The 23,510-nt window shown below is 37.5% G+C and overlaps 1 protein-coding gene across 3 annotated transcripts; it reads right to left on the bottom strand.

The window, feature by feature from the left end:
• Positions 1-1,967: 1,967 nt before the first annotated feature.
• On the bottom strand, positions 1,968-20,887 carry CLEC1A (C-type lectin domain family 1 member A). 3 transcript variants are annotated; one of them, XM_063076336.1, is made up of 6 exons: positions 20,770-20,887; positions 10,773-10,871; positions 10,081-10,257; positions 5,366-5,517; positions 2,999-3,117; positions 1,968-2,118 (listed from the first exon to the last, which is right to left on the bottom strand). In XM_063076336.1, the coding sequence occupies exons 1-6, from the start codon at positions 20,882-20,884 to the stop codon at positions 1,968-1,970; spliced, it is 813 nt and encodes a 270-aa protein (XP_062932406.1). In that variant the 5' UTR covers positions 20,885-20,887. The 3 variants fall into 3 exon arrangements, with proteins under 3 accessions (XP_062932406.1, XP_062932407.1, XP_062932408.1); XM_063076337.1 differs by lacking the exon at positions 10,773-10,871; XM_063076338.1 differs by lacking the exons at positions 10,081-10,257; positions 10,773-10,871.
• Between the last annotated feature and the right edge of the window lie 2,623 nt (positions 20,888-23,510).

Below are 23,510 nucleotides of genomic sequence, written 5' to 3'. Positions count from 1 at the left end.
TATTACGTTAACCACTTGAACATCTGCATTCATCATAAAATTATTTGGTAACATCCTCAGCTTGCCAATGTAGGTGCCTCTCTACAATTTGTTCATGAATACAGAACTCCAAAGGAGATTGCTTATGCATGTTTGTGTTCCCCTATATTTAAAAATAAATCATTACATCTTTATGTTGCAATTTAGATTATGAAATTAATTTCACATTTACTTCATTTTAACTAACAGTAACATTATGAAGAAATTATAAATGTTTCCATTTATACTTAAGAAATAAGCTCCACAAAGTAAAGTGATTTAAGTAAATCAGAATAAGACGCCTAAAACCCTCATTTTTCAAATCACAAATGCAGTCCTCTTGGCACAGCATAGTAAATCAATGCAACATGTGCTCAACACTGAAGACATTTTCTAGCTAATCAACAGAAAATTGAAAGAAAAATTTTCAGAAAAGAATCTGCAAGTAGTGTTTGACAAGTAACAATCTTACGAAAAAAGTCTTATAAAAATGAACACATAAGTGTTCTTTTTGTCATATGGTTACTAACTTAATTCATTTCATCATGGAATAGATGTTTATTGAAAACAAAATTTAGGCCTTCCAGTTTTCACTGCTGGAAAATAAAGATGTATAATAGATGATCTTTTCTAGGTTAACCCCCTAAAATTGGTTTATCCATAAAGAGTCACTGGTCGTGATGGGGTTATTTGCAATAATCCCTGTTATGTCTGTGCATGTAGTCATCTTGAGATAGAAGTGCCTAGTCGAGAAGCCACCTATGCAGGTGTCACAGTCTCTTCCAGTTTTCATACCTGATTGGAAATCATGTGCCCTATTGCAACTCAGTTTACTCAACAGCCATGTGATGATGCTGGAACCTTGCCTCAAAAGATTTCATTTTAGGAAAGTATTAAAACCATCTTCTTGAAAACAGCATGTATTCAAACACTTCGCATTTTTTCCAAATAATCACATAAGAATACTCTTGTAGAATCCCCACAAACTCTCAGTAAGGCACAAATAATCAAACACTGATTGCTATCATATTTTGAAAAGCATTCTCATGCTAAACATTCCCCAAATCACAAATCCATTCTAAAATCACACACACTTCACGTTATTTACATTTATTATTGTTAAATCTTCAGTACCTGAAAGGTATAAACATGGATCAAGTGAAAGGAAATAGGAACTGAAACCAAACTATTACAGGTGTGCATAAAGAAATTGATATTTTTTCTGGTCTTCAATCTCTCTAAAGGGAGTACCAGGGACAGTAATTTTGATATGGAACTGAGTTAGGAATATTTCTTTTATTAGCAATTTCTAGGGAGAATAGGCAATTATTATAGTCTTAGTGGACATAGGGAGGCTATGTTTGTAAGAAGTGAAGATTCTAATAAAGAGAGTTATCACAGTTTGAAAGCAGGACATAGACATAGCAGATAGGGTCTTTATTGAGAGACCAGAAAAGGCAAAGAATAGACTGAAACAAAGAATTAGCATTGTATGTGGCAGCACATCATGGGGACTTATTGCTAGTAGTTCATGGACTACTTGACTGATGTTATTTCCATTTAATTCCTTCAATAAGTTTCTCACTTCTCCAAACATAAGGAAGATATGAAAACAGGGAGATCAGTGGAGAAAATGAAAAGAAAGAAAACTAAAAAGTTATCTCTAAGTGAAGAAGGTAGATTACAACTTTATGGGTTTGTGGGGCTAGTTGGTGGTACATAAATAGGACATGTTATGGTTAGCAAATATGTGCATGAACTCAAGTTCAGAAATGCTGGTGATCCTGAACAGGAAATTGTGCTAGTCAGAGAGATTGCCTTTCCTGATTATTTTCAATTTTTCAATGTCTCAAATATCCCCTGCACTGAGATCAACTTGGCTTGGCTCAACGCTTCCACGGGTGTTTGTAGCTGGACAGTCGATCACCTCCTCGAAAGGCTCAGGGAGGCTAATGGAGCCTCTCGGGCTCCACCGATGCTGCTGCCCTTTCACACGCACACCGCCTCAATTCTTTGCAGTCCTTGGAGAAAGCCATTCCATTGAGGATGGTCACACAGTTCCTGCTTCTCTGGCTGGTGACGTCTATTATAATATCAAACCTTAAAAAAAAGAAAAAGTTAATTGAATCACAATTTATTTCTAAAATAAAATTCAAGTACCCAGAAGGTACAGAGGAGTCTTCCTAGGGTGATAAAATTATAGAATATATACTCAGAATGGGTTTACTGGAAAAATGGAGTTACTGAGCTTTCTTTTCAGACCCTCAATTTCCATTCTCATTTTAGAAGCAGCAGGTCACCCCAAACAATAAAAACTATTTCTGACTAAAACTAACATACATGTTTTAATCTAAACTTATCAAATGATTTGACTGCCATTTAAAAAGTTATCTACTTTCCCCATGACTCAGTTTAGTTAACTGTAAAATACAAATAATTACATTGTATATGTACTGTCTTCTGGGAGAATAAATGCTATGCTATATATAGGGGGGGAAAGGTACCTGTTCAAACATAGCCTTAATTGTAACATATTTTGTATAGAAATTACATTTCCCTATTTCAAAGGATACCATACATACTCCTATCTAAATGTTCACAACAGCTAGTAAAACTAGTTTTAAAAAATAGTATTACTGTTTTATATTGTCAGCAAATATATTCTCAGAGACTATTTTTAAAGATGTGCTCTCTACTTCACACATGAAAAGCCAGAAAATCTTAGGTCTTATCCTCTCTCTCTCTCTCTTTCTCTCCCCCGCCCCCAAACAACTGTCCCTGATATATTACTCACTGATTTATAGGCAATTCAAGAGTAAGCACTATGCTTCAAACATCTTTGGACATCCTCTTGCAAACACAGTATGCAATAAAAAGCAGATGTTCTATTAATGCTTACTGAACCAAGTTGTTGAACTCTATCATTCAAGCAAAATCTCTCTATAAAACGCTTTTCCCATAAAACGTTCTAAAGGCTTACAGTTCAAAGGAATAAGGGGTTCCATCTATCCACAGCCAGGTCTTGCTAGTACTGTTGCGGGAAAGCCCTGTCCAGTAAGAGTAGAAAAACTTGGAGTAGCTCTGAGGCATGGCAAACTCCTGTGAAAGGCACACAAAAACCTTCAGCTTTAGAGGTGTTGTAACATATATACACAGAGATGTGTGGGGCCGGCTAGCACTTTTAATACAAGAATAACACATGAGTCCTACCTCCCATAGATGATAGTGCACTTAAGAGAGAGAGCATCTCTGCTGAGGTCAGCTAAAAATTTGTCCAGGTTAAAGAACTTATTTTATATGGACTATATATTGATAATCTAAAACCAAGAATCACATCGACCAAGATTTATACAGGACCCATTATTTTTAAGGCTTAGGATTAAACACTAAGATTAATATAAAAATATGGAAGGACAATTTACAAAGAGATATGGAATGATTCTGGGAAATGGAAGAACATGGAAGGAAAAGTACAGGAATGGGAGGGTGGAGCAGTGGCCTTCATAAATACCCGGGAAAGGCACGGCCTGGGAGGGAGAAAAGAATAGTGAATGCACTTGAATGTAAAAAGAAGTAAAGAGAGGAGCAGTAAGTTCTGATGTTCTACTGCACACCAGAGTGACTATGGTTAACAACTAAATTTTGTATGTCACATAATAGCTGGAGGAGGCTTTTGAATGTTTTCACCACAAAGAAATGATAAATGCATGAGGCGATGGATGCATTAACTACCCTGACCAGATTATTATACAACATATATATGTATCAAAATGTTAGATTGTATCCCGTAAGTATGTACAATTATACTGTATCAATCAAAAATTTTTTTAAAAAGAAGTAAAAGAAGGATTTGGAAATATTATTTATGTCTTGGACTAAAAAGGGTGGGAAGAAAAGCTTTTTAATTTCCATGTACACACGCACACACACATAGCTATATACGTGATAACTGCTTTTCTGACATCCATATTGAAATTTTTTAAAAGTTATTTACTTTTTCCTATGTAGTTTCACTCTACACTCAATATCTTTAACACAAAAAGTGTCTAAATTTATTGTAATTATCCATTCTGAGGTCGTTTTTTCCTACCATGAGTTTCTTAAGACCATATGCTGTTTTTTGTTAATTATTATACCTTCAACACCTCAGATAATTAATTTCACATACTAATTCAATGAAAGATTATTGGAAATATAAGTGAAATTATTGCTAAGCAGTAGTCATATAAGGCATGTGAAAAGAACTGTATTTTAAAATACTGTTTTCGATTAAATGGGGATACCTTTAAATTAAAAGCTCTGAAAATAAATCATATAGAAGTGATTTAAATATATACAAATATATGAAGTGCATGAGAGAAAAATAACTATATACCTTTCACAACAAAATCCTACCACTGCATATAGTATAGTTCAATTATATACCTGAGACCTCAGGATGTGCTGAAGGCAGAGGAAACAAAAAGAAAAAGAAAAATTAGGAGGGTTTATGCCAGGACACATAGTCTTAGTAAAAGAAATTGCCTCTCTTTATGCCTAAATTGAGCCATCAAAAAGGGTAAAAATAATATTATTTTAGTAAATGAGAGATATTGCACAGAGGTTCATTTGTGCAGATTTTAGGAGGTGGGTAGGAATTAAGATGTAACTAGAAGGCTGTTAAAAATTTGTATAATGAGCTGGGCATTTAATTAAATAACCCTTTGTTGATAATCTCTGCACCAAGAACTCTGCTAAATTCTAGAGAAACAACGATAAATAAGTAATGGTTGCACTGCTTGAGGAATTCAATCCAAAGGCTGTGATAACTATGAAAGGGAAATAATGACACCATTTTAATGGTGTACTCTAAGTGCATGGACTTAATATATATCAATTTGTCGTTTTATTCTTATATTTGCTTTGATCAGTCTATCTTAGGCTGTAAACTTCTGGAAGGCAAGAGATATTTGCAGATTATGGCAGTAATTTAATTAAATGTTTTTCAGTTTTACAATGGAAGAGCAGGCAGTGCTATTTTCATCTTTCTGACACACATCAATCTTGTCCCCATTCTACCAAAATCAAAAGAGGTAAGAAATTCAGACATTCCTCATTTGCTCCCTGACTGAGAGGGGGTGGAGTCTGAAGAAATATTTCTCATGTTTTTAAGGGGTGGGTATTTGTGGAGAACAGAATTCCTTGTACAAACTTCAGGGAATCGTTGGAAGCAACAGGAATAAGAATTGAGCCTTGACTGCAATAAATGGGAAAATCTGGGACCAATATCCCTGACTCCTTAGAATCTTCTTGACTAGCTCTTTTTGAGTGAGAATCCTTCAAACATGGAAAAGCTTCAGAATCTTACCAGCACTTCTTGTGTGTTTATCTTCAGCATGGTAGAGTTCTCAGCAACGCAGAAATTTTCACAGCCCTGCCAACTTTTGATCTCTTTATAGAATTGGTAACATTTGTCCCCATGCCACTTCCATTTTTCTGGGCAAGGGCTGCACCTGTGTCCTTGGAAAGAAACCAGTTTTAATAAGTTATTTTCTACCTGGTTCTGCTGTGTTTCTCTTTTAAAATTATACAGTATTCGATGTCCCAAGAAAGAACTGATTCCCTTTCTCTTAGATATTTAATTGCCCAGGCAATAATAAGTACAAATATTTACTGAATAAGTGCCAGGAATTATAATTGGTACTGAGTATACAGTGGAAATTAAAACAGTGGAAGTTAGAACTAACTACTTATGTGGAGTACGGAATCTAGTAATGAATGACTGAAACTTCCTTGTCCCTTGCCTATGCAATTCAGCACATGGAGAAAATATTTAATTTCATAAAGCTGCTTATATGTTTATAAATTCAAAATGCATTGTATTCAAAAACAGAGTTTCTATAATTTTTTCTCCAAAATCCTCTTATATAATAGTAAAAGGATTTTTAAAATATATATATATCAATATGATGTGGGCTCTTTTCTCAATCTAAACAAAAACAAAGAAATTTTTAGAAAAAGAATACTGAGACAAGCATTAGAATGGCAAATTTCCATGTGTCGGAACTTAAGATGGGCATCCAAGCCAGGGAAGTAAGTGCACAGGTCGAGGTGACATGGACTACGTAGGTAGCCATTGCAAATACAGTAACTAGGGTCTGAGAGTCAAGACTTGAACACCAGTATGAGTACCTGGCCTTGGGACTTTGAGAGTTAGGGACCCATAATTGAGTCCCCAGTGGCTGTGCGGTGGGGTGGGAACTTCAATCATATCCATAATGGTTTCTTTATTAAAGGGTCACAAAAATCAACTACAATGTATATTGAGGAGTTAAAATAAAAAAATTTAAAAATTAAAAAAAAAACCAATATAGTGTCAAATGTCAAAATCTAAGTATATAACACAGATATGTATTATATTGTTGTTTGTATTTCCTTGTGTATTTGGAATATTTCATAAGGTAAAACAACATTCTAAATAAATAAATAGTTTAGGAGATTATATTTGTCACGTGATGACACTGCCAAGTTGCTGCAAGAGCTCTCTCAGACAGTTCTGCTTGCCTCCAAATTCTGCGAGAAGGAAATTAACAGACCTGGATAGACTCATTCACAAAGGAAAGGAGCTTCACATATGACATGTGATTCTCTCTGTGCTCTATGTCAAAATAAAGTTCCATATTCATATGAGAATCGATGGAAAGTGAAATTTCAATGAGTATATGTAGGAGGAAGCAAGAGATAATTAGAATAAATAGAGAGACTAAAGCTCGAGGGCCATATGTGAAATAGGTAGAGAAACCGTATAACTAAAGAGACAGAGGTAGAGATACCGCTTTACGCACATAATTTTTCTTAAGTTTTTGATTTAATATTGCTTAAATATCTGGGAAAAAAAGGAATAAAAGTCAGAAGAAATTCCTTTCCCCATGGACACACACACACACACTATACATGTACACTTATACACATACATATGTATATATACACACATATACACACACATACTGTGTGTGCATGTGTATGCAAAATAGATTTAAGGAGAAAAACTGGGATTTTTAGTTCTAAATTGGAAAGTTTGGGACAGACTGGTACATATTGGTCACCTTATTTTATCTTTAAAATGGTTATTGCTATTACCCTACTAGAGTAAGTGATTCACGAGGGCAGAAATCCTATGTATTTTGTGTGGTATGCCCTAATAGGTACTCAATAAATACTAGAAACATACCAGGAATAATACTAGCTGGCTGGCTGGCTGGATAATGAGTAAGGGAAAGTAAGAAATAAACAGATGTGTAATGGGTAAGAGGAAAGTAAACAAAGAAAAGCAGCAGAATAAAGCTAAGAACTGTCATCTAACCAAAAAAATGAGAATTTTTATTAGAATAAGGAACATCATGAATATATTTCTGGGTGGATTTTGTATTTAAACTAAATTTGGTTTATTTGCATAGCTTCTCCTTTTATTTGTTTTCAGTCAGCTAGATGAATATTCCAGAGACCATTGGTTTCAAAAAACCCTGAATTCTCTATTTGATGATACGGCACCCAACAACGATAATAAAAAGTAGGCACACTGGCTTTCAGAAAAATAAGAAAATAAAGAAAATTGTGACCAGTAAGATCATTAGTCATGAGGAAAAGAATCACTTAGGGAAGCAGAAGTGTGCCTATTGATATTGTTTACCGAGCAACCCACAATTGGAGAGTCTGCTACATTGAGAAGTGGTTGGTGTGTGAATGGAAGACTAGGAAATTTCATCCTGCTTTAGAGTTCCCCAAAGATAAATAAGAAGTGAAGATCTGAACACGTATGTTGCTTTCTACGTGTGCATGATAAGGAAATCAAAAGAGAGGGCTAATGAATAAACTGGACCATTAAGAAATCCAAAATGGGGGAGTTCTGGTCAAGATGGCAGAATAGACAGTCCCCAGCATCACTCTCTCCTACAAATCAAAAAATTTACAACTATAAAAATGTAACAGCAGCCAAGCTGGGGCTACTGGAGCTCAGGGGAAGAGGAGAAGAGACCTACAGAGTTCATGAAGGTGGGAGAAACCATGATGAGAGAAAAAAAAACTGCTCTGAGCATTTCGGGCCATGGCTGCTTTAAGGCTCCAGCTGCTGAGCACATGGAGCAGGAGCCGGCAGAAGCCACAGGTGTGCCCTTCAGATGGAGTTACTTGGAGGCAGCAGGAGAGAAGAGGACCTTGATGGCCCCCAGGACAGCAAGACCACTAATAGGGTTCCCGTGGACCCACGCAGGAGCGAGGAGCCAGAACATCTGAAAAAGGGAGCCACTCAGAGGCCGGTGAGTCATCGCAAGGGACCAATGCAGGGCCCGTCCCATGAGAAGTGTTTGGGGCATGGGCAGTGGGGGAGACGGGCCAACCAGGAGAACACTGGAACACAGCCAGGACAGCTGACCCACCCCGCAATCAGCACAGGACCACTTAGAGGAGACTGGTGAGGAATGCAGAATTGCATGGGGTGCAGTTTGCTGAAAAAACTCAGGCCCAGATCAGAGTTTCTATACCACCCAGTTGCACCAGGTCTCTGGAGAGCCAGAAGTACCTATAAGGTCAACCATTAAAACCTGAGCTGCACAAAAAGCCTTCCCTTGGGAAACAGCAGCAAAGCAGCAATTTATCTCAACCACACAGCTCAAGTACTGGTTCCCATAGGAAGTTCCCCATTTTAGAAGTAAGCAAAGGGCAAAAAATTAGTTACAACCCAGGCACACCACCAGCACCTTGGGGCCCACCAGGGAATATGAGGCATATAACCAGGGACTAGACTGCCCTCCCACAACCACACCAGTGCTTCAGGGCCCCCAGGGAGAAGGGGATTCAACCCCCCTCCCACAACCAGGCACACCACCAGCACCAAGGAGCATGCCAGAAACATCACCTCCATGTGGGTGGTCCACCACAGCCACCACAATAACCACGGCTGCTGCAAAAGTGGCTAGATGTCACAACCACCATGCAGATGGTCTGCCAGCCACTGGAGTGCATTGATACAAGGAGAGTCACCAGCAGAGACCAAAGAAAAGAGGAGGATGTCTCTCTCCACAAAGCCCATTTCAAATGACAGAAGAAGCATCTGCTCTGTGATAATATTGGGGGACCTGATCACACCTCTCAGCATTGGACAGATCATCTAGGCAATAAATCAACAAAGTAACCATTACTCTTTCAGAAGGAGAGAACAAATCTAGGGTAATTAGAGGGGGGATGGGGAGAGATTGGACAAGGGGCATAAAGAATAATTATGATTTGTAACAATACATATGCTAGTAATACTGATTTGATCAACATATCTCAATGTTGAACCCCAAAATATGTATAATCAATTTTGATTCCGTAAAAATTAAAAAGAAAAAAAAGAAATCCAAAATAGACAGAATGAAAAGACACACACACACACACACACACACACATACACACACACACACACTGAAGTGATGCTTTTAGTTTCCTTCAGTAGCATTTTTATCAAAGTATAGTTCATCTACCATTGACATTTCCTCATGAGTAGCTCTTATTAAAGTACATATTTCTGGTACCCAGCCAAGTCACACTGAATTAAAATAACTGGGATTTGATTCAGGTTATCTGATTTCTTGAACTGATTCCTGTATGATTCCTAAAATTTCAGAACTATAGTTATGAGTGTGTCAACTTCTTGATGGGGAGATATTTGTAAACACATGCGCCAAAGTAAATTGAGAAAGAAGATTATGTTTTATTTACTTGTAGTGTTATTTTGGGCATTCCAAGTTCATTGTTTTTGTTGTTTTAATCATGAATATTTGTAATAAATAAATTAAAAATAAAATAAAATTAATTAATTAAAAAATAAATAAATGTCTATATTTGAAGAATCCTTATATGTATTATAACCCAGACATATATTAACTGCATGATCCCAACAACTGGTCATGATCTTGAAGCCCAAACTCTTTATTGAGTTTGCCAGACTGCTGGTTAAATAATACATGCTTCCCAGTCACATTGATGGGTAATTTAGCTCTTTATTGAGAGATCCTGAGGGCAGAGCTATCAGGACACACTCACCTCCAGTTTTATTATAGAGCTCACGACAGAGTTTTTCTGCCACATGCTGCAGAGTTTGTGCAAGCTTCCTGTTCTGGGCTTGGAGAGATTGCAGCTGTCCGGAGAGATTCCCTAGTCTTTCTTCCTTTTGGGAGATATTGTCTTGCTGAGTTTCGGAGAGCTGGTAGCACTGAAAAACTAATCCAAGTAACCAAGTCAGAATGGACAGCTTATTTCTTTATTTCTATTTCTATTTTCCACATCTCAGAAAGACAAAACAGCATATCGTTTAAGATTTCAGGCTTTGAGATCTTATATTGCCTATACTCAAGTTTGGACTCCAGTACATATATAAATTGTGTCATCTTGGGCAAAATCATTTACCTTAAGTCTGTCTGAAAATATAGAGTCATAATAGCAGTTTCATGTGGAATGGGAGATGGCTGACGCATGCGCTGACTAAAAAATGTTGATTTTATTGACATATAAGCAAACAGTCAACATACTTCTCAAACAGAATGTTTAATTCGAGTTGGCAAGTGGTTGCCTTATTTTAGTGCTTCTTGCACTAAATACTCATTACAGTTGCCGTTATAAAAAGGCACATTGAATTATTCAGAACTATAGTAAAACTATTCATAACAAGTGTTTCTCATTCTAGATAAACTTTGGCACCAGGATCCTCCCCGAAGTCAGAGCATACATAGACTTACATACAAAGCACAGGATGGTCAAGCCTATCAGCAACACCAGGCACACAGTCAGCAGGGTCAGAGCCACCAGGCGCCAAGCTGGAGAGGGAGTCCCGGGCTCTGCAGGGAACAAAAGAGAAAGCAGCGTTTGGTTTTTTTCTTCCTCTTGGATTTAAGTCAGCAGCAAGCAAGTGAGAGGAGTTGGTTCTTGACAGGGACAAATTATGCAGTATTTTTATGCAGGATTAATCAGAGCTAGATAATTTACCTTCTGTCCTCAGAACATTTTCATGAGGCTCGACACCAAGTCTCACTTACCACAGCTATATTCTTTCCCAAGCCCCGTCCACTTCTATCCCACCCCGCCCCCCACCCAGCCCCAGTCCTACTTTGCAGGGAATCACGTTATGCATTATCGTTATCTTTACGTGGTTGTCTGTAGAAGCTTCTGTTTGTCAAAATTCTAATTATAAAAGACTGTTATGAAAATGCCTGAAAGGGAGCCTGAGGAAACTTACGAAGGAAAAACTTTTCACAACAGCATGGAAAAAATAAAATGAACATGCTACTTTTGTAAAACATGGCCCCCTTCAAGGTCCATATATGCTGCTCCTTAAAAAGCAGATTACATATCAGTAATCGGAAGTAATCATTTTATTGTTTCTCTTTGGGTTTTTTTCTTTGAAAGTTCCTCTTCTTTAAGGATGTTGTTTGTTCATTTATTTGATTTTTATGTCCCCAAAAATAGTTTCTAAAGAAATGTGATCATAATTTCTCAAGGATGCATCTAAACTATCTCAATTTTGGCACTGCTTAAATAATTTTAAAAACTTTGCCCAACATTCTTTCCCTGCCCGCCTTCCCACAAGTTTGACTGCAATTGCAGGCATTTCACTATAAGTCATGAATAGACCCTTCACCTGGTGAGGTCATCTATCTGGGTCCGAATGACCTGAGGTATTTGACTGGGAAGACCCCCCATCAGGTACAGGTGACATCTAGCACTATGATTAAAATGAAACAACAGAAGAGTGAAACCCTCAAACTCTGTGAATTACACACAGTTGAGAATTCAAGTCAGGTTCTGTCAGGAAAATAGAGTAGTTTACTCAGGCCTCCTTGCCTCAAGTCTTGTTGGGGGTAGTGCAGCACATTCTTTGTAAACAAGTTGTGTGGGGGTGGAGTTAGTGCGCATGTGCACCTGGTACTTTTAGCCTGTTGCTATTCTTGTGTGTTCTTCAGTGTGTGAAGCAGCAGCTGGGCAGAGCTCACGTGTAAAATTCGAGCATGTTTACTTTGCCAGCAGCTACTCGGTTTCTCTTTGGACTGCTTAACTCTTAGACATGTGCAGGCTGAATAAAGCTTATTATTCCTTCAACCAAGGCCCCAAGGATCTTTTTCCTGTTACCTAGCTTGTAGACATGTGTGTGAAGGGTTTGTGACCCAGTCTGGACAACAGGCTAGAGGGGTCTGTGAGCTCCAGACCCAAACCTAGCTCTACAGGTTCTAAAACAGAAGGGTTAAAGAAACATAAATTTGTTTCTTTGTAGCAAGTTCCTCTACATAATGCAATGTGAGCACAGAGATTTGTACTAAACATTATTTCCAAATGAGGAACAATAAATGGTAAAGATAGTATAGAAATATAAAATATTATTACTATCCTCTGAAATGTACAATCTAGTAGGGAAAATAAGTTAAAGTCACACAATACACATATTGATATATTTTAAATTGTGAATCTTCTAATAATCATCTCTGTCATAAATAATTTGCATTACATTAAGAGTAAAATCCAAATTACTTTTCACAGATTTCTGTTTTTAAAAATGGCAATTTAATTATGATACTTCCCAACTTAATAACTTCCAATAGCTTTATTGCACTTAGAGTAAAATCCTGTGATTGTTTTTCATCTAGACCCTACCTAACTTTTTCATCTTTTTCTGAACTATTCTCCTCTCACTCAAATACTCGCTCACAGTGGCCTTGTTTTATCCTTGATCCAGTCGAGCTTGTCCCTGTCTTAGTTCCTTGCATTAGCTCTCTGTCTGCCTCTGTCTCTGCATTCATTAATCCTCAGATTGATTATTGGCGGGCTACTTCCTGTTACTCAGCTTGGAGTTTAAATGGAACGTTCTTGGAAGAGGTCCATGAGTCCATCTCTAGTGTATCACTCACCCTGTAATATACGTGGTTTCTTTCATAATAAAATTATTACATAATATTTTCATGATTTTTCTTCCTTTTCTGTCTGTCTCCTCCCTCAAATGTGCACCCCATTAAAACAATGATCTTGTCTATCTTGTCCACCAGTGTATTGCCAGTACTGAAAATAGTATTTGGCATGTAAGGACTGACTACAATGTTTAAGTAAATGAAGAATGAAATTATGAAAAATTAATATTACCTAAACTATGTAAGTTTTGCAGAAGCACAGCATGCTTAATTAAATTTTACTGGTTGGTCTTTAAAAATCTATTGATTACTGACTTTTTAGCAACATTTCTTTCAGCTAAATGATGGGCTCAGCTAAATACATCACCAAGCCATACCGGTTTCTAAACATTGACTTCTGTGAGATTCTGTTTCATGAACAAATATGAGATAGATTTGCTTCCTCTCCTGTTTCCTTCAATTAACTGGCCTATGTGGTTTAGTCTTAATTTTTCTGGAAATGGATAGTTTTCTCATTGCATTGATCATAGGAGTACTTTCACATTAGTAGAACACAAAAGAAAAAGATCAGAAGCAGAATACAGCTTGAGCTAAATTTCTCTTCAAAATCCTAAATATTTTTAAAGTTCAAAATAGTCTAAGAAAATTAATCATATAAATGTTTCTAGAATCCAGAGGTACAAATGCATATGTGGACCCACCACCACAGTGGTTTTATTTTTCCACATATCTCCCATTACCATTAAATATATTATATATCTTATTTATTTCTTTTGGCTTGTATCTGTCTTACTCCAGTAGAAAGTAAGCTCCCTCTCAGAAGAGATGATTATCTATTAATCTACTCTTGTAGCCCAGCACCTAAAACAGCTGAAATAAGCTCAATTAATGGTGAATGAATGGAAGAATGAATGTGTATTACATATAAATATCTCTGTTACATGCCTGCCTACCTCTACTCAAAACTATTTATAGTAATGCACATGTAAAGGCATAAAATAAAAAACCCTGTTCCTTTTTATGATTAATATTTCCCTGGCCAAAATTCAAAATAAAAAGATAAATGAAAAGAAGACCTATGGAAATCAACCAAATTATTTATCCCTTTAAAAATCTACTTTCCCTTACATAATATTGAGGACAAAAGAGGTGTTGATTTTCTGCCCAAAGGACCAGCAAGAGTGAACTTAAATTCTTATTGTGGAGTGAGAGCCTGGACTTTAGAGACTAGAACATTATTCAATAATAATTCTATCCATTAAAAGAACAAATATATAATCCTTCCTGAGATTGCCTCTAAGACAGAAAAACAAATAAGTGTAGTACATCTTTGGCTAAGGAATCAAAATTTAAAAAATTCTCTTCCAAGAAAGCATTCTTCCCTAATCAAACTTCCACATTTGGAAGCTTTTTTGCTCTCTTTCTTTCTCTCTTTCCCTCCTTTTCTCCCTCTCTCTCTTTCTGGATATTCACAGTCTTTCTCTGTCTTATCTAAAGACCAAGAGTGACACTATGCTCAGGAGTTTCTACAGCAGATATGATCATTTCCCAGGAATCCAAGCTTTCGTGATGGAAAGACAAAGAAGGTAAAGGTTTCACTTTTTCTTTTTTCTCTGATGCTATTTTCCCCCCTAGGTGTTTTTCTTCTAACTGCGCATCTAATGTTCCTGAGCTTTATTCCAAGTGCTCCTAATCATACTGAGGTCTCTCTCTAGGGACCACCTCCACCCTAAAACAAGACAGATTTTCTCAAAAATAAGCTGCCTGGGAGGTGTCTGGGTTTGGCTTGGCTTTATTGTGGTTTTGTTTTTTGGAAGAAAACCCTTCTGCTGTTTCCTGAGGCATGTTTAGAGAGAGGTGTGGACAGGCCAAGGAATGATATAAACATCCCTAGGAATAATAAGATATATATAGGAAAAAGAAAAAAAAACACCTCTTTCCTGTATCTTCTTACTATAACTATACAATAAAAGGCTACAGTGCCAGGGTAAAGTTTTGAACACAAATTCCTTTGTAGTTATATGGAACTTTGTGGATGAAGAGAGTTGTCATTCTCGACCAGTTACTCTTTATCAGGCATCAGAGAGGGAAAACTTTGTACTCCTCCAAGCCCAGGGCCTACAAGAAATTAAGCAGACATTACCAGAAATAGTGTATTGGAACACCTCTGAAATGCAAAGCATCTTAAAAGATGAAAGAAAAAGAGAGAGAGTTTAAATAATTTGCACAAAGCCGTGTTGCAAACTGGGGGCAGAGGTTGGGTTAACTTGTCATACTTTACACCACACTTTGTATGTACACTTCCTGTGAGCCAGGAGTCAGGGACAAATGGAGACAACGCTTGTGTAATGTACATAATAATTTTAAAAAATCTTCTCTGATCGTTTAGATCACTGTACTTTTAATAGTTTTCAATAATGGGACATTGCTAGCCCATATCTGACTTTTGGACATATTTTTAAGTTTAAATGTTTTCTTTTCAGCAACTTATCTTTATTTCCTTAATCACAACCTATTGCACATAGTAAACCTCTTCATGGGGGTCTGAGTTCAGTGGTTTGAGGCTGCTTTTCTGTGTTTATGAAAATGGAGGTTTCCTTTCCCTTATGAATCTATTTCAAATACTTGCTATTCTTATTTTTTTCCAAATGTAAATGTGTGTGATCCTTCCTATTATGAGAATATATATACATCTAAGAACATATGTTTTCAGGTCACAGTAATTGGAAACTCAATTATATTTTTGACTAATGTTTAGGTTTGTCAATTTCATATCCCAACCAATGAATTTCATTTACTGAAATATAGTTCAAAAACAATATTACCATTAATGATAATTGCTAAAATCCCTTGAGTTACTAAGACAAATTCCTTATGTAAATTATCTCATCTATGCTCACAATCACCCTCTAAGGTAGATATTATTATCCCATCTTACAGATGGGGAATTGAGGCCTAGAGGGGTTAGACACCTTACTCAGGAACACACAACTACTGCCAATAATACTACTGAGTGTGTTATATATATACTGTTGTATTTCATTGGAAGTTCCCCAAAATTGTTCAAGAGAGCAGCTATTTTTAAACCCTACTTGTATGAGAAAATTAAATTATCAAGGAGTTATTTAACTCACGCAGTATTGCATAGCTAGCAAGTAATGGAACGCAAAGTGCTACCCAACTACAGTGATTTCAGAGCTGAACGTTTTTGATCATTTTCCTATCCTCTCAACAAATCTCACATTAATATTGCCCCTTATATGGCAGTCCCTTTTGGAGTAATAGAAAGACCCCAATGTTTTAGCAGTTGCAACTTTTCACTTCTATATTGTAACAACCATCTTAAAGCATACATTTTCCACTCTACCAGAAAGAGGAACTTTCTGAAGTGTTGCACATTTGTACAACATGTGGGTTGGGGCTAAACATTCTGAGCTACATACATACTTGGGAATTATTGGCCTAGTAATTAAATAAATGAGTACATAAATGAATGAATGAATGAATAGATAGATAAATAAATAAATAAATAAAGTACTTAATTGACCTTCTCTCTTCTTTAAGGAGAAAAGTTTCCCAAGGTCTACCCCTTTTTAGTCAAAATTTTTTAGCGCGCTGTGTCTGTCTCCTCATAACAGCATCCCATCCTACTTTTTAGCCTCATGTTCCCAATCTCGCTCATACCCCTTGTCCCTTTGAGGACTTACCATTCTTCAGCTCAGTGGTTAGACTCTGCTAATGAATCCCCAAATTATCTTACACTGATCTAAATTCTAGTCAAATATTAGCACCTCATCTTTTCCCTTTGAACAATTGTCTTTTTTAGTTCTACTCCTTCATACAGTGTCTCTGAGATGTGCACCAAGCTCGTTCTAGCCTCTCTGCTTTTCTCCTTGCACTTTCAATCTACGATTGAGTTAAAATCTCCAACACCTTAAAAAAGAATTTTCAAAAGCCCTCACTCAGCCCTGTAGTACCTCAACAGTAACCCTTTATATCTTCAAAAAAGAAAAGAAAGTGACAAATTGTTTATTTTATTACTTAACCATCAGTTCCTTTTCAAACCACTGCTATAAAAATAACCAATAATCTATTGTAGTCCTTACCTCTAAGACAGTAAATTGTTTTTAGTCTTCCTCTTACTTAAACTCTCTGCAGCATTTATTGTCTTATTTTTTGAAACAATTGATTATATATATTTGTGGGGTGCAAAGTTGAATATTAATACCTATGTACAATACATGATGATCAAATCAGGATAATTAGTATATTAATCATTATACAAAGTAATCATTCTTTGTGTCTATCAACCAATTTCTCACTGACCCTTCTCCACCTCCCCCTTTCCCACCAATAGTAACTACAGCTCGGTTCTCGCCTTTTGAAAGTTCAACACATTACTGTGATCGTTCTTTCTTTCCTTCTTTCTTTCCCTTCCTTCTTTCCTTCCTTCTTTCCTTCCTTCCTTCCTTCCTTCCTTCCATCCATCCATCTATTTAATTTTTAGCTCCCACTTATGAGTGAGGACATGCAACGTTTCCTTTTCTGTGCCTGGCTCATTTCACTCAGCATAATTTTCTCCAAGTTCATCCATGTTGCTGTGAATGGCAGCATTTCATTCTTTTTTATGGCTGAGTAGTAAATTCACTAGTCATCACCGCCGCCTTTACATTACTCCTCAATTCGTTGTTTTTCATATATTTCCAAATGCATAACCCTCCTCTTACAGATGCCTCAAATTCAAATTGAGTTCATTGCCTTTCTATTTTTGCTACAGTTTCTAGCTCAGTTAATGGCAGCACCATCCACGTGAAGTCTAGTCAACCTGCAATCGATCTCTCTTTCCTTGTCTTCTCACATGTGAGCAGTCACAAGTTCTTTAAGCTCTCTCTCCTTAACGCCTCTTGTGTTTGCTTTCTGTTGCTCCTTCTTACTGTACTACCTCAGTTCAGGTTCTTTCAATCTTGTGCCTCGACTAGTGGAAAAACTGGGTGTCAGCTCATCTAAGTCCATACTCGTCACTGCAGCCTGGTGGTCTTCAAAAACTTAAAACCGATTATGTTTCTCCCTTTTTAAATACCGTATTGACCTCATTTTAACTGCTGAGTAGAGTTAAAATACCTCAGTATGGCATGAAAGACCTTCCTTAGTTTGCCGGACTTACCCCTTGCTAACCTTTCCCCCCATGCATATTGCTTATAATTCTCTAAAAACACACTTACATGAGACCTCCAGGGCTTTCCTCTCATGTGTCTCTCTGCCTGTAGCGTCCCCAGTGCCTCCAACACCCACACTCCTGACTCCATATCTTGTGGAACATCTTAAAACCAACTCAACTCAGTATTTGCTCCCCCTCCCAAGCCTCTCCTGACTCCCCTAGCTGTAAGGCAGAAATGACCGAGCTCTCACTTGTCCTATGCACATGCTCTCGCCATAGCACGTCATCATACTTACAGCTTATGTGAGAATTTTGTGAGACCTTGTTTCCTCGTAAACAGGGGTCACATCATGTTTGACATTATATCCTCAGTACTTTGCAATATGTGTGGTGTATTACATGACCCCAAACATAAGTAAGTGGGAAATGTGTGTGAGAGTGTTGGCTTTCATTTTTACTTTCTATCTTTTCAAATTGTTTGGCATTTTAAACGTAAATATAATTGTTTTATTGAGAAAATGAAAATCTAGAAAATAAATGTATATAGCTTAATTTTATTAATTTTAAAGAAAAAATAAAAATTGCCCGCCCATAATTGTGCCAGGTTGAACCTGAATCCTCCACATTGCCAAAAATGCCTCAGCGTGATTTCTGCTCTGTTATTTTTAACAGCAAAGGTACATCAGATATATTTACCTAAGATATAAGTGGACGTCTGTGGTGACATTCCTCTAAATATTTGAATTGTCTCAAGAAGATGAAAGCAAGTGTTATACACGTAGAGTAAGATAACTCTTTCCAGATGCTTGCTTCCAAGACACTTCTTTGTAAACTCCACTCCTACTGTTTCAATTTCCATCTTGCTCTGCTTCCCTTTCCACCCTCCAGCCTCAGCAGAACTTATTTGTACGCCTGCTCCTGATTATGCTGACCACTAATCCTTGGGTGAGAGTTCCTGGCTCCGGTCCAAGGTGAAAAATGAAGTTATGCACAAGCCACTAAAAACAACAGCCCTAAAAACTGACTTCCCAAGATTTGTTACAGGAAAACAATTTGCATCCTATTACACATATTCTGTGGCTACAGAAACTGACATCCTGACTGTTGTTATTTAGTTTTACGTCAAGGAAGCTGGAAATCCCCCATGTCCCCTAACAGCTTTATTGGGTAGTTCAGTTAAAAAGAAAAAGTCATATCAGTGGATCACAGGTGAAGGATCATTCAATAAGTGGAAAGTAAATGGAAAGGTTTAGTAGGAGAACAAAATAAAAACTAAAAGTTATTTGATAAAGGAGAAAAGGAAGAAAACAGTGGAAAATGTGTTTCCAGATTTACAGAGGTGAAGAAAATCTGGATATGGTCAGAAGAGAAAAGACATATTAAGATTCAGGCATGGAATGAATATCTCTCTGACGCAGACTGACAAAAAATGTTAAGCAGACCACTTTAGGAATTCTCAAGGAAAGGAATATAAAAAGGAAACTCACATTTTTGGAGTGTCTATGGTATATACTAAGTACTTTACAGAATTTATCACTCTTAGTATTCATAGCCATCATAAGGGATGTTTTGTTACTCCTATTTAATATTAGTTCAAATTAATATGAATTAATATGCATAAAGTGCTTTAGAACAATTCCAGGCACATAATAAGCACTATTAAGATGTTTATTATCATTAACATTTTACAAATGAAGAACCTAACCACAGAATACTTAAGTAACTTGTCTAAGATTGCACAGATAATTACTGGCATACCACACACTAGAACCTAGAACTAGTTTTGTATGTGTTACCTTGTGAGGTCTTTTCACTAGAACTCAAGTCACATTTCTGCTTTATATTGCCTGGGTGGCCCAATAATAGTCTTCTCTGTATATGTGAATTATGGAACTGAACGGAATTGAAAAAAAAAATTACTATGTCGCAGAGTGAATAATTGGAAATAAGATTATGAAATAGAACCTAAAAACAACTAAAATTAAATATTTTCATAATTTGATTTAATCTCCTCAATATTCTGAGATTAACAGAGCAAAAGGATGGCAGGTAATTAAACCTTAGGCCACTATATAAGTTATTGAATCATAGAGTTTCTGAGCTGAAGGGACCTTAGAAGGCATTTGCTTTAATCATCCTTCATTTCACAGATGATAAAACCAAACACCTGATGTTAACATGACTCTCCCAAGGTCTCACAACTCCAAGATGCAGAATTCTTATAACAAAATACCAGGATTAATTTGTCCATTTGGAAATCTTCCTCTAATGCCATGAGTTAAAAATTGTCAAAAAGATAGCTTTTAGAAATCGAAATTTTCAAATTAGATCACAGATGATAAATAAAATAATGCTTGATTTAGCTTTCATGGGCAGGTAGGAAGGTGAATTTCACTTTTGTACGCTCTACCTACCCGGAAGAAGCAGCACACCCTCAACCTCAAACCACTGTGCTAGCAAGAAAAAGCCAGAAAAACAAACATCTGTGTATATACTGAGTTTAAATTGTCACGTGTTCATATAGGTGACATGTAAGTTGTGGAAAGTGCACAGGCGCATGGCACTGTCAATCATGAAAACGTTTCTCTCTTTCCCCCAGTCTCTATGTTCCTAGAAGAGGAACACATTTTCCATGCCTTTCTCAAGGGCTCTGCTCTGTTTGGACTTGGAGAGACAGCCTACCTGTGTGCCTGGGCTCTGGCCTCTGTGTTGTGGTGGAGGCTCGGGAATGCAGGCTCATGGTGGTGTCCCAATCATCATCCAGAATGTCCCTTGTACTGCTGTACTTGGCCTGCATCGGGATTCCTGCAGGAGAGAGAGTAAGACGTGCTCAGATTGCCCCACGCTGCCTGGCTACTGTGAGACAGATCAGGAAGCGAGACACTGAAAGGCATTGCTGCGTTCTCTCCAGGCAAGCAGCAGGGGAAGCCTCTGACTCCAGTTCCTGCCTGGAGAGGCCCAGCCCCTCTCCTGTGAGCTATGCGCTTGTCCTCTGAATGCCAAACTGCTCAGGCAGAGGGGAAATCACATGTGCTTTCTTTTTGGGCAGTCTCTGTCTGAACAGTTATTAGAAGGGCCGTCCTTCTGAGATCTCTTTTCTGTATCTGCTTGCACTCCTCCTGTGGGTACAGTATAAAGGCGGCGAGACCTCACAGTAGCATCGTGGTTCCTTCAGACTCTGAAGGACAAAAATCAGTCAGGGGGGCACATATCACTCAGTTTCTTATCCACCATACACTCACTGAGTCACTTAGATTAAGTCTCACCTCTTTGCACCTTCATGAAAAGAGAAAAGACTATAGGATCCAGCTCCTTCTTTTTGCAAGGGCATAGTGTAAAGCATCATATGCATGGAATGTCAGCACAAGAGTCCTCTAGAGATCATCTAATCAACTCTACTTTTTCATTTTACAAAAAGAGAAATTGAAGCCCAGCTAGGTGAAGTGATTGGGCCAAAGTCATATAGCCGCTTAGTGACAGAGTTAGCTTTAAAAGTGCTCTCCTGTTGGCACTTCAATGATCTTTCTTCTTATAGTATCTGGACTCGATTAAACATTTTATAGCACATTGGTACTTAACAATTATGGGGAATTACTCATTTTACTGGGAGTCAGGACTTTCAGAGCTATTCCTAACCACCATGTAGCTTTGGAAAACCAATTAACCTTTTGTGAAGTAAAAAGAGGCATGAACACTCTTTCATAAGGGCCTTAATCCCATTCACAAGGGAGGATCCACCTCTAAAACACCAGTCTCTCAGCACTACCATGCTGGAACAACTGAATTTTGGAGGGGGCACATTCAAATCATAGCAAGGTGGTCATTCCTAACCACCTTGTGGCTTTGGAAAAGCAAATAACAATTTGTGCTTAAAATTCCTAAACTGAGAAGGAAAGAGGAGATTGTTTTAGACAATGTTCAAAAATTCTTTCTGAATCCGTACTTTGCTAGAGGTCGGGTGATAACTGGGCCAAATCAGGCGTGATAAATATAAAGGAGTATGTAAAATGCTTGAGTGGGGCAGCCAGACCCCATAAGAGATCTATCAGGAAGCAGACATCGTAGATTCACAAGTGTTTCACGCTGTGTGTTGTTCATCACATTATCCTAAATGAAAGAAACCTAAGGTGACCTTCCTCTTGCATAGCGTCTTGTAAAAAGTGAGAAATCAAAAATTATTTTTGCATTGGTTGAATATTAGGGAGGGCCATAGGAGAGAAGGCAGTAAAAATTTTGAAGGTGGTGGTACATGAAGCACATACGAGAATGAAGCAGAAAGATACAATATTAGAAACTGTGACGGCTGGGGTCAGAAAAAATGCGCTTAGGAGAGGCCTCTAATTATGATTCTAATGAAATAGCAATTAGTATTATTTCCCAAACTTCTGTTATTCACATGAATTCTTGATAAATTTTTATAGACAACCTACATTAACATTTAAACTACTTTTCCTTAAGTACTTACTTTTTCAACAACAAAAATATTTTTTGAGCATTTGCTATATGACAGGTCCTAGTCTCAGAGTCTTGGATATATTGGCGTAAAACGAAGCTCTCTGTCCTTTTAGAGCCTATGTTCTACGGAGAAAGACAGTGATAATAAGTAAGGAAATAGTAGAGTATATTAGATTGTAATAAGTGTTATGGCAAATATCTAGAAGGTAAGGGATACTAAGAATGTAGAAGGAAGGTTGGTAATCTTAAATAAGTTAATCAGAGTAAGCCTCATTAAGAAGGTGATAGCTCAGGTAAGAATCACTCCAGTGAAGGGGATAGGAGTCACAAAGATCCTGAGGTGAAAGCAGGCCAGGTGTGGTGGGGAAACAACAGCGAAGCAGCATCCTGATGGCAACCAGAGAAGAGGAGAGAAGTGGATTAGCTCAAAGAAGGAAAGACAGCTGGCGTACGGAGGGTTGACAGACAGTTACAAAGGTATTTCATTTTTTGTTTTCTTTAATTTTACTCTGAGACATATGAGAAGTTGATGAGAGTTTCAAGCAGAGCACTGCCATGATTTGATTTAAATTTAACAGACTTACTCTGCTCTGTTTGAAAATGGACTGGAGAGGGATCGGGGCGAATGCCCGGAGCCTACTTCACAAACTACTGCCATAAGCAGGCCAGTGAAGATGGTGGTCCTTCAGGAGGCAAGTGCTTCCTCTAGTATGGCCATTACTCATCTTGAATTTACCCAATAGTCAGCATCAACTAGCAGCTGCTTTCTTTTTTCTGCCTCTTGGAAAAGTACGGATATTTCCGGTTCATTAATGTGTGTTTCCACGCAGGCCACAATATAAACGTGTGTCAATAGGTCAGGTATAATACTCCTTGGACACTCTGGAGCAATCTAACTAGACACCATCATTTTTGTCATGCTTGTGCCTTCACCTCCACATCATGGGTTCTTATTCTTGCCTAGCCTG

The sequence above is a fragment of the Cynocephalus volans genome, chromosome 12 (assembly GCF_027409185.1).
Source record: "Cynocephalus volans isolate mCynVol1 chromosome 12, mCynVol1.pri, whole genome shotgun sequence".
Lineage (NCBI taxonomy): Eukaryota > Metazoa > Chordata > Mammalia > Dermoptera > Cynocephalidae > Cynocephalus > Cynocephalus volans.
The sequence above is the reverse complement of the archived record's forward strand: the minus strand, read 5'-3'. Positions and strand labels throughout refer to the sequence as shown.

Bases quoted from the DNA above. Each gene is read 5' to 3' on its own strand.
- CLEC1A (XM_063076336.1), bottom strand. From the start codon at position 20,884: ATGCAGGCCAAGTACAGCAGTACAAGGGACATTCTGGATGATGATTGG. The intron at 10,872-20,769 runs GTAGGCTGTCTC...TGTTCCCTGCAG, and splicing joins GCCAGAGCCCAGGCACACAG to AGCCCGGGACTCCCTCTCCA. The intron at 2,119-2,998 runs GTAAGCCTTTAG...CTTTTTTTTAAG, and splicing joins ACCCCTTATTCCTTTGAACT to GTTTGATATTATAATAGACG.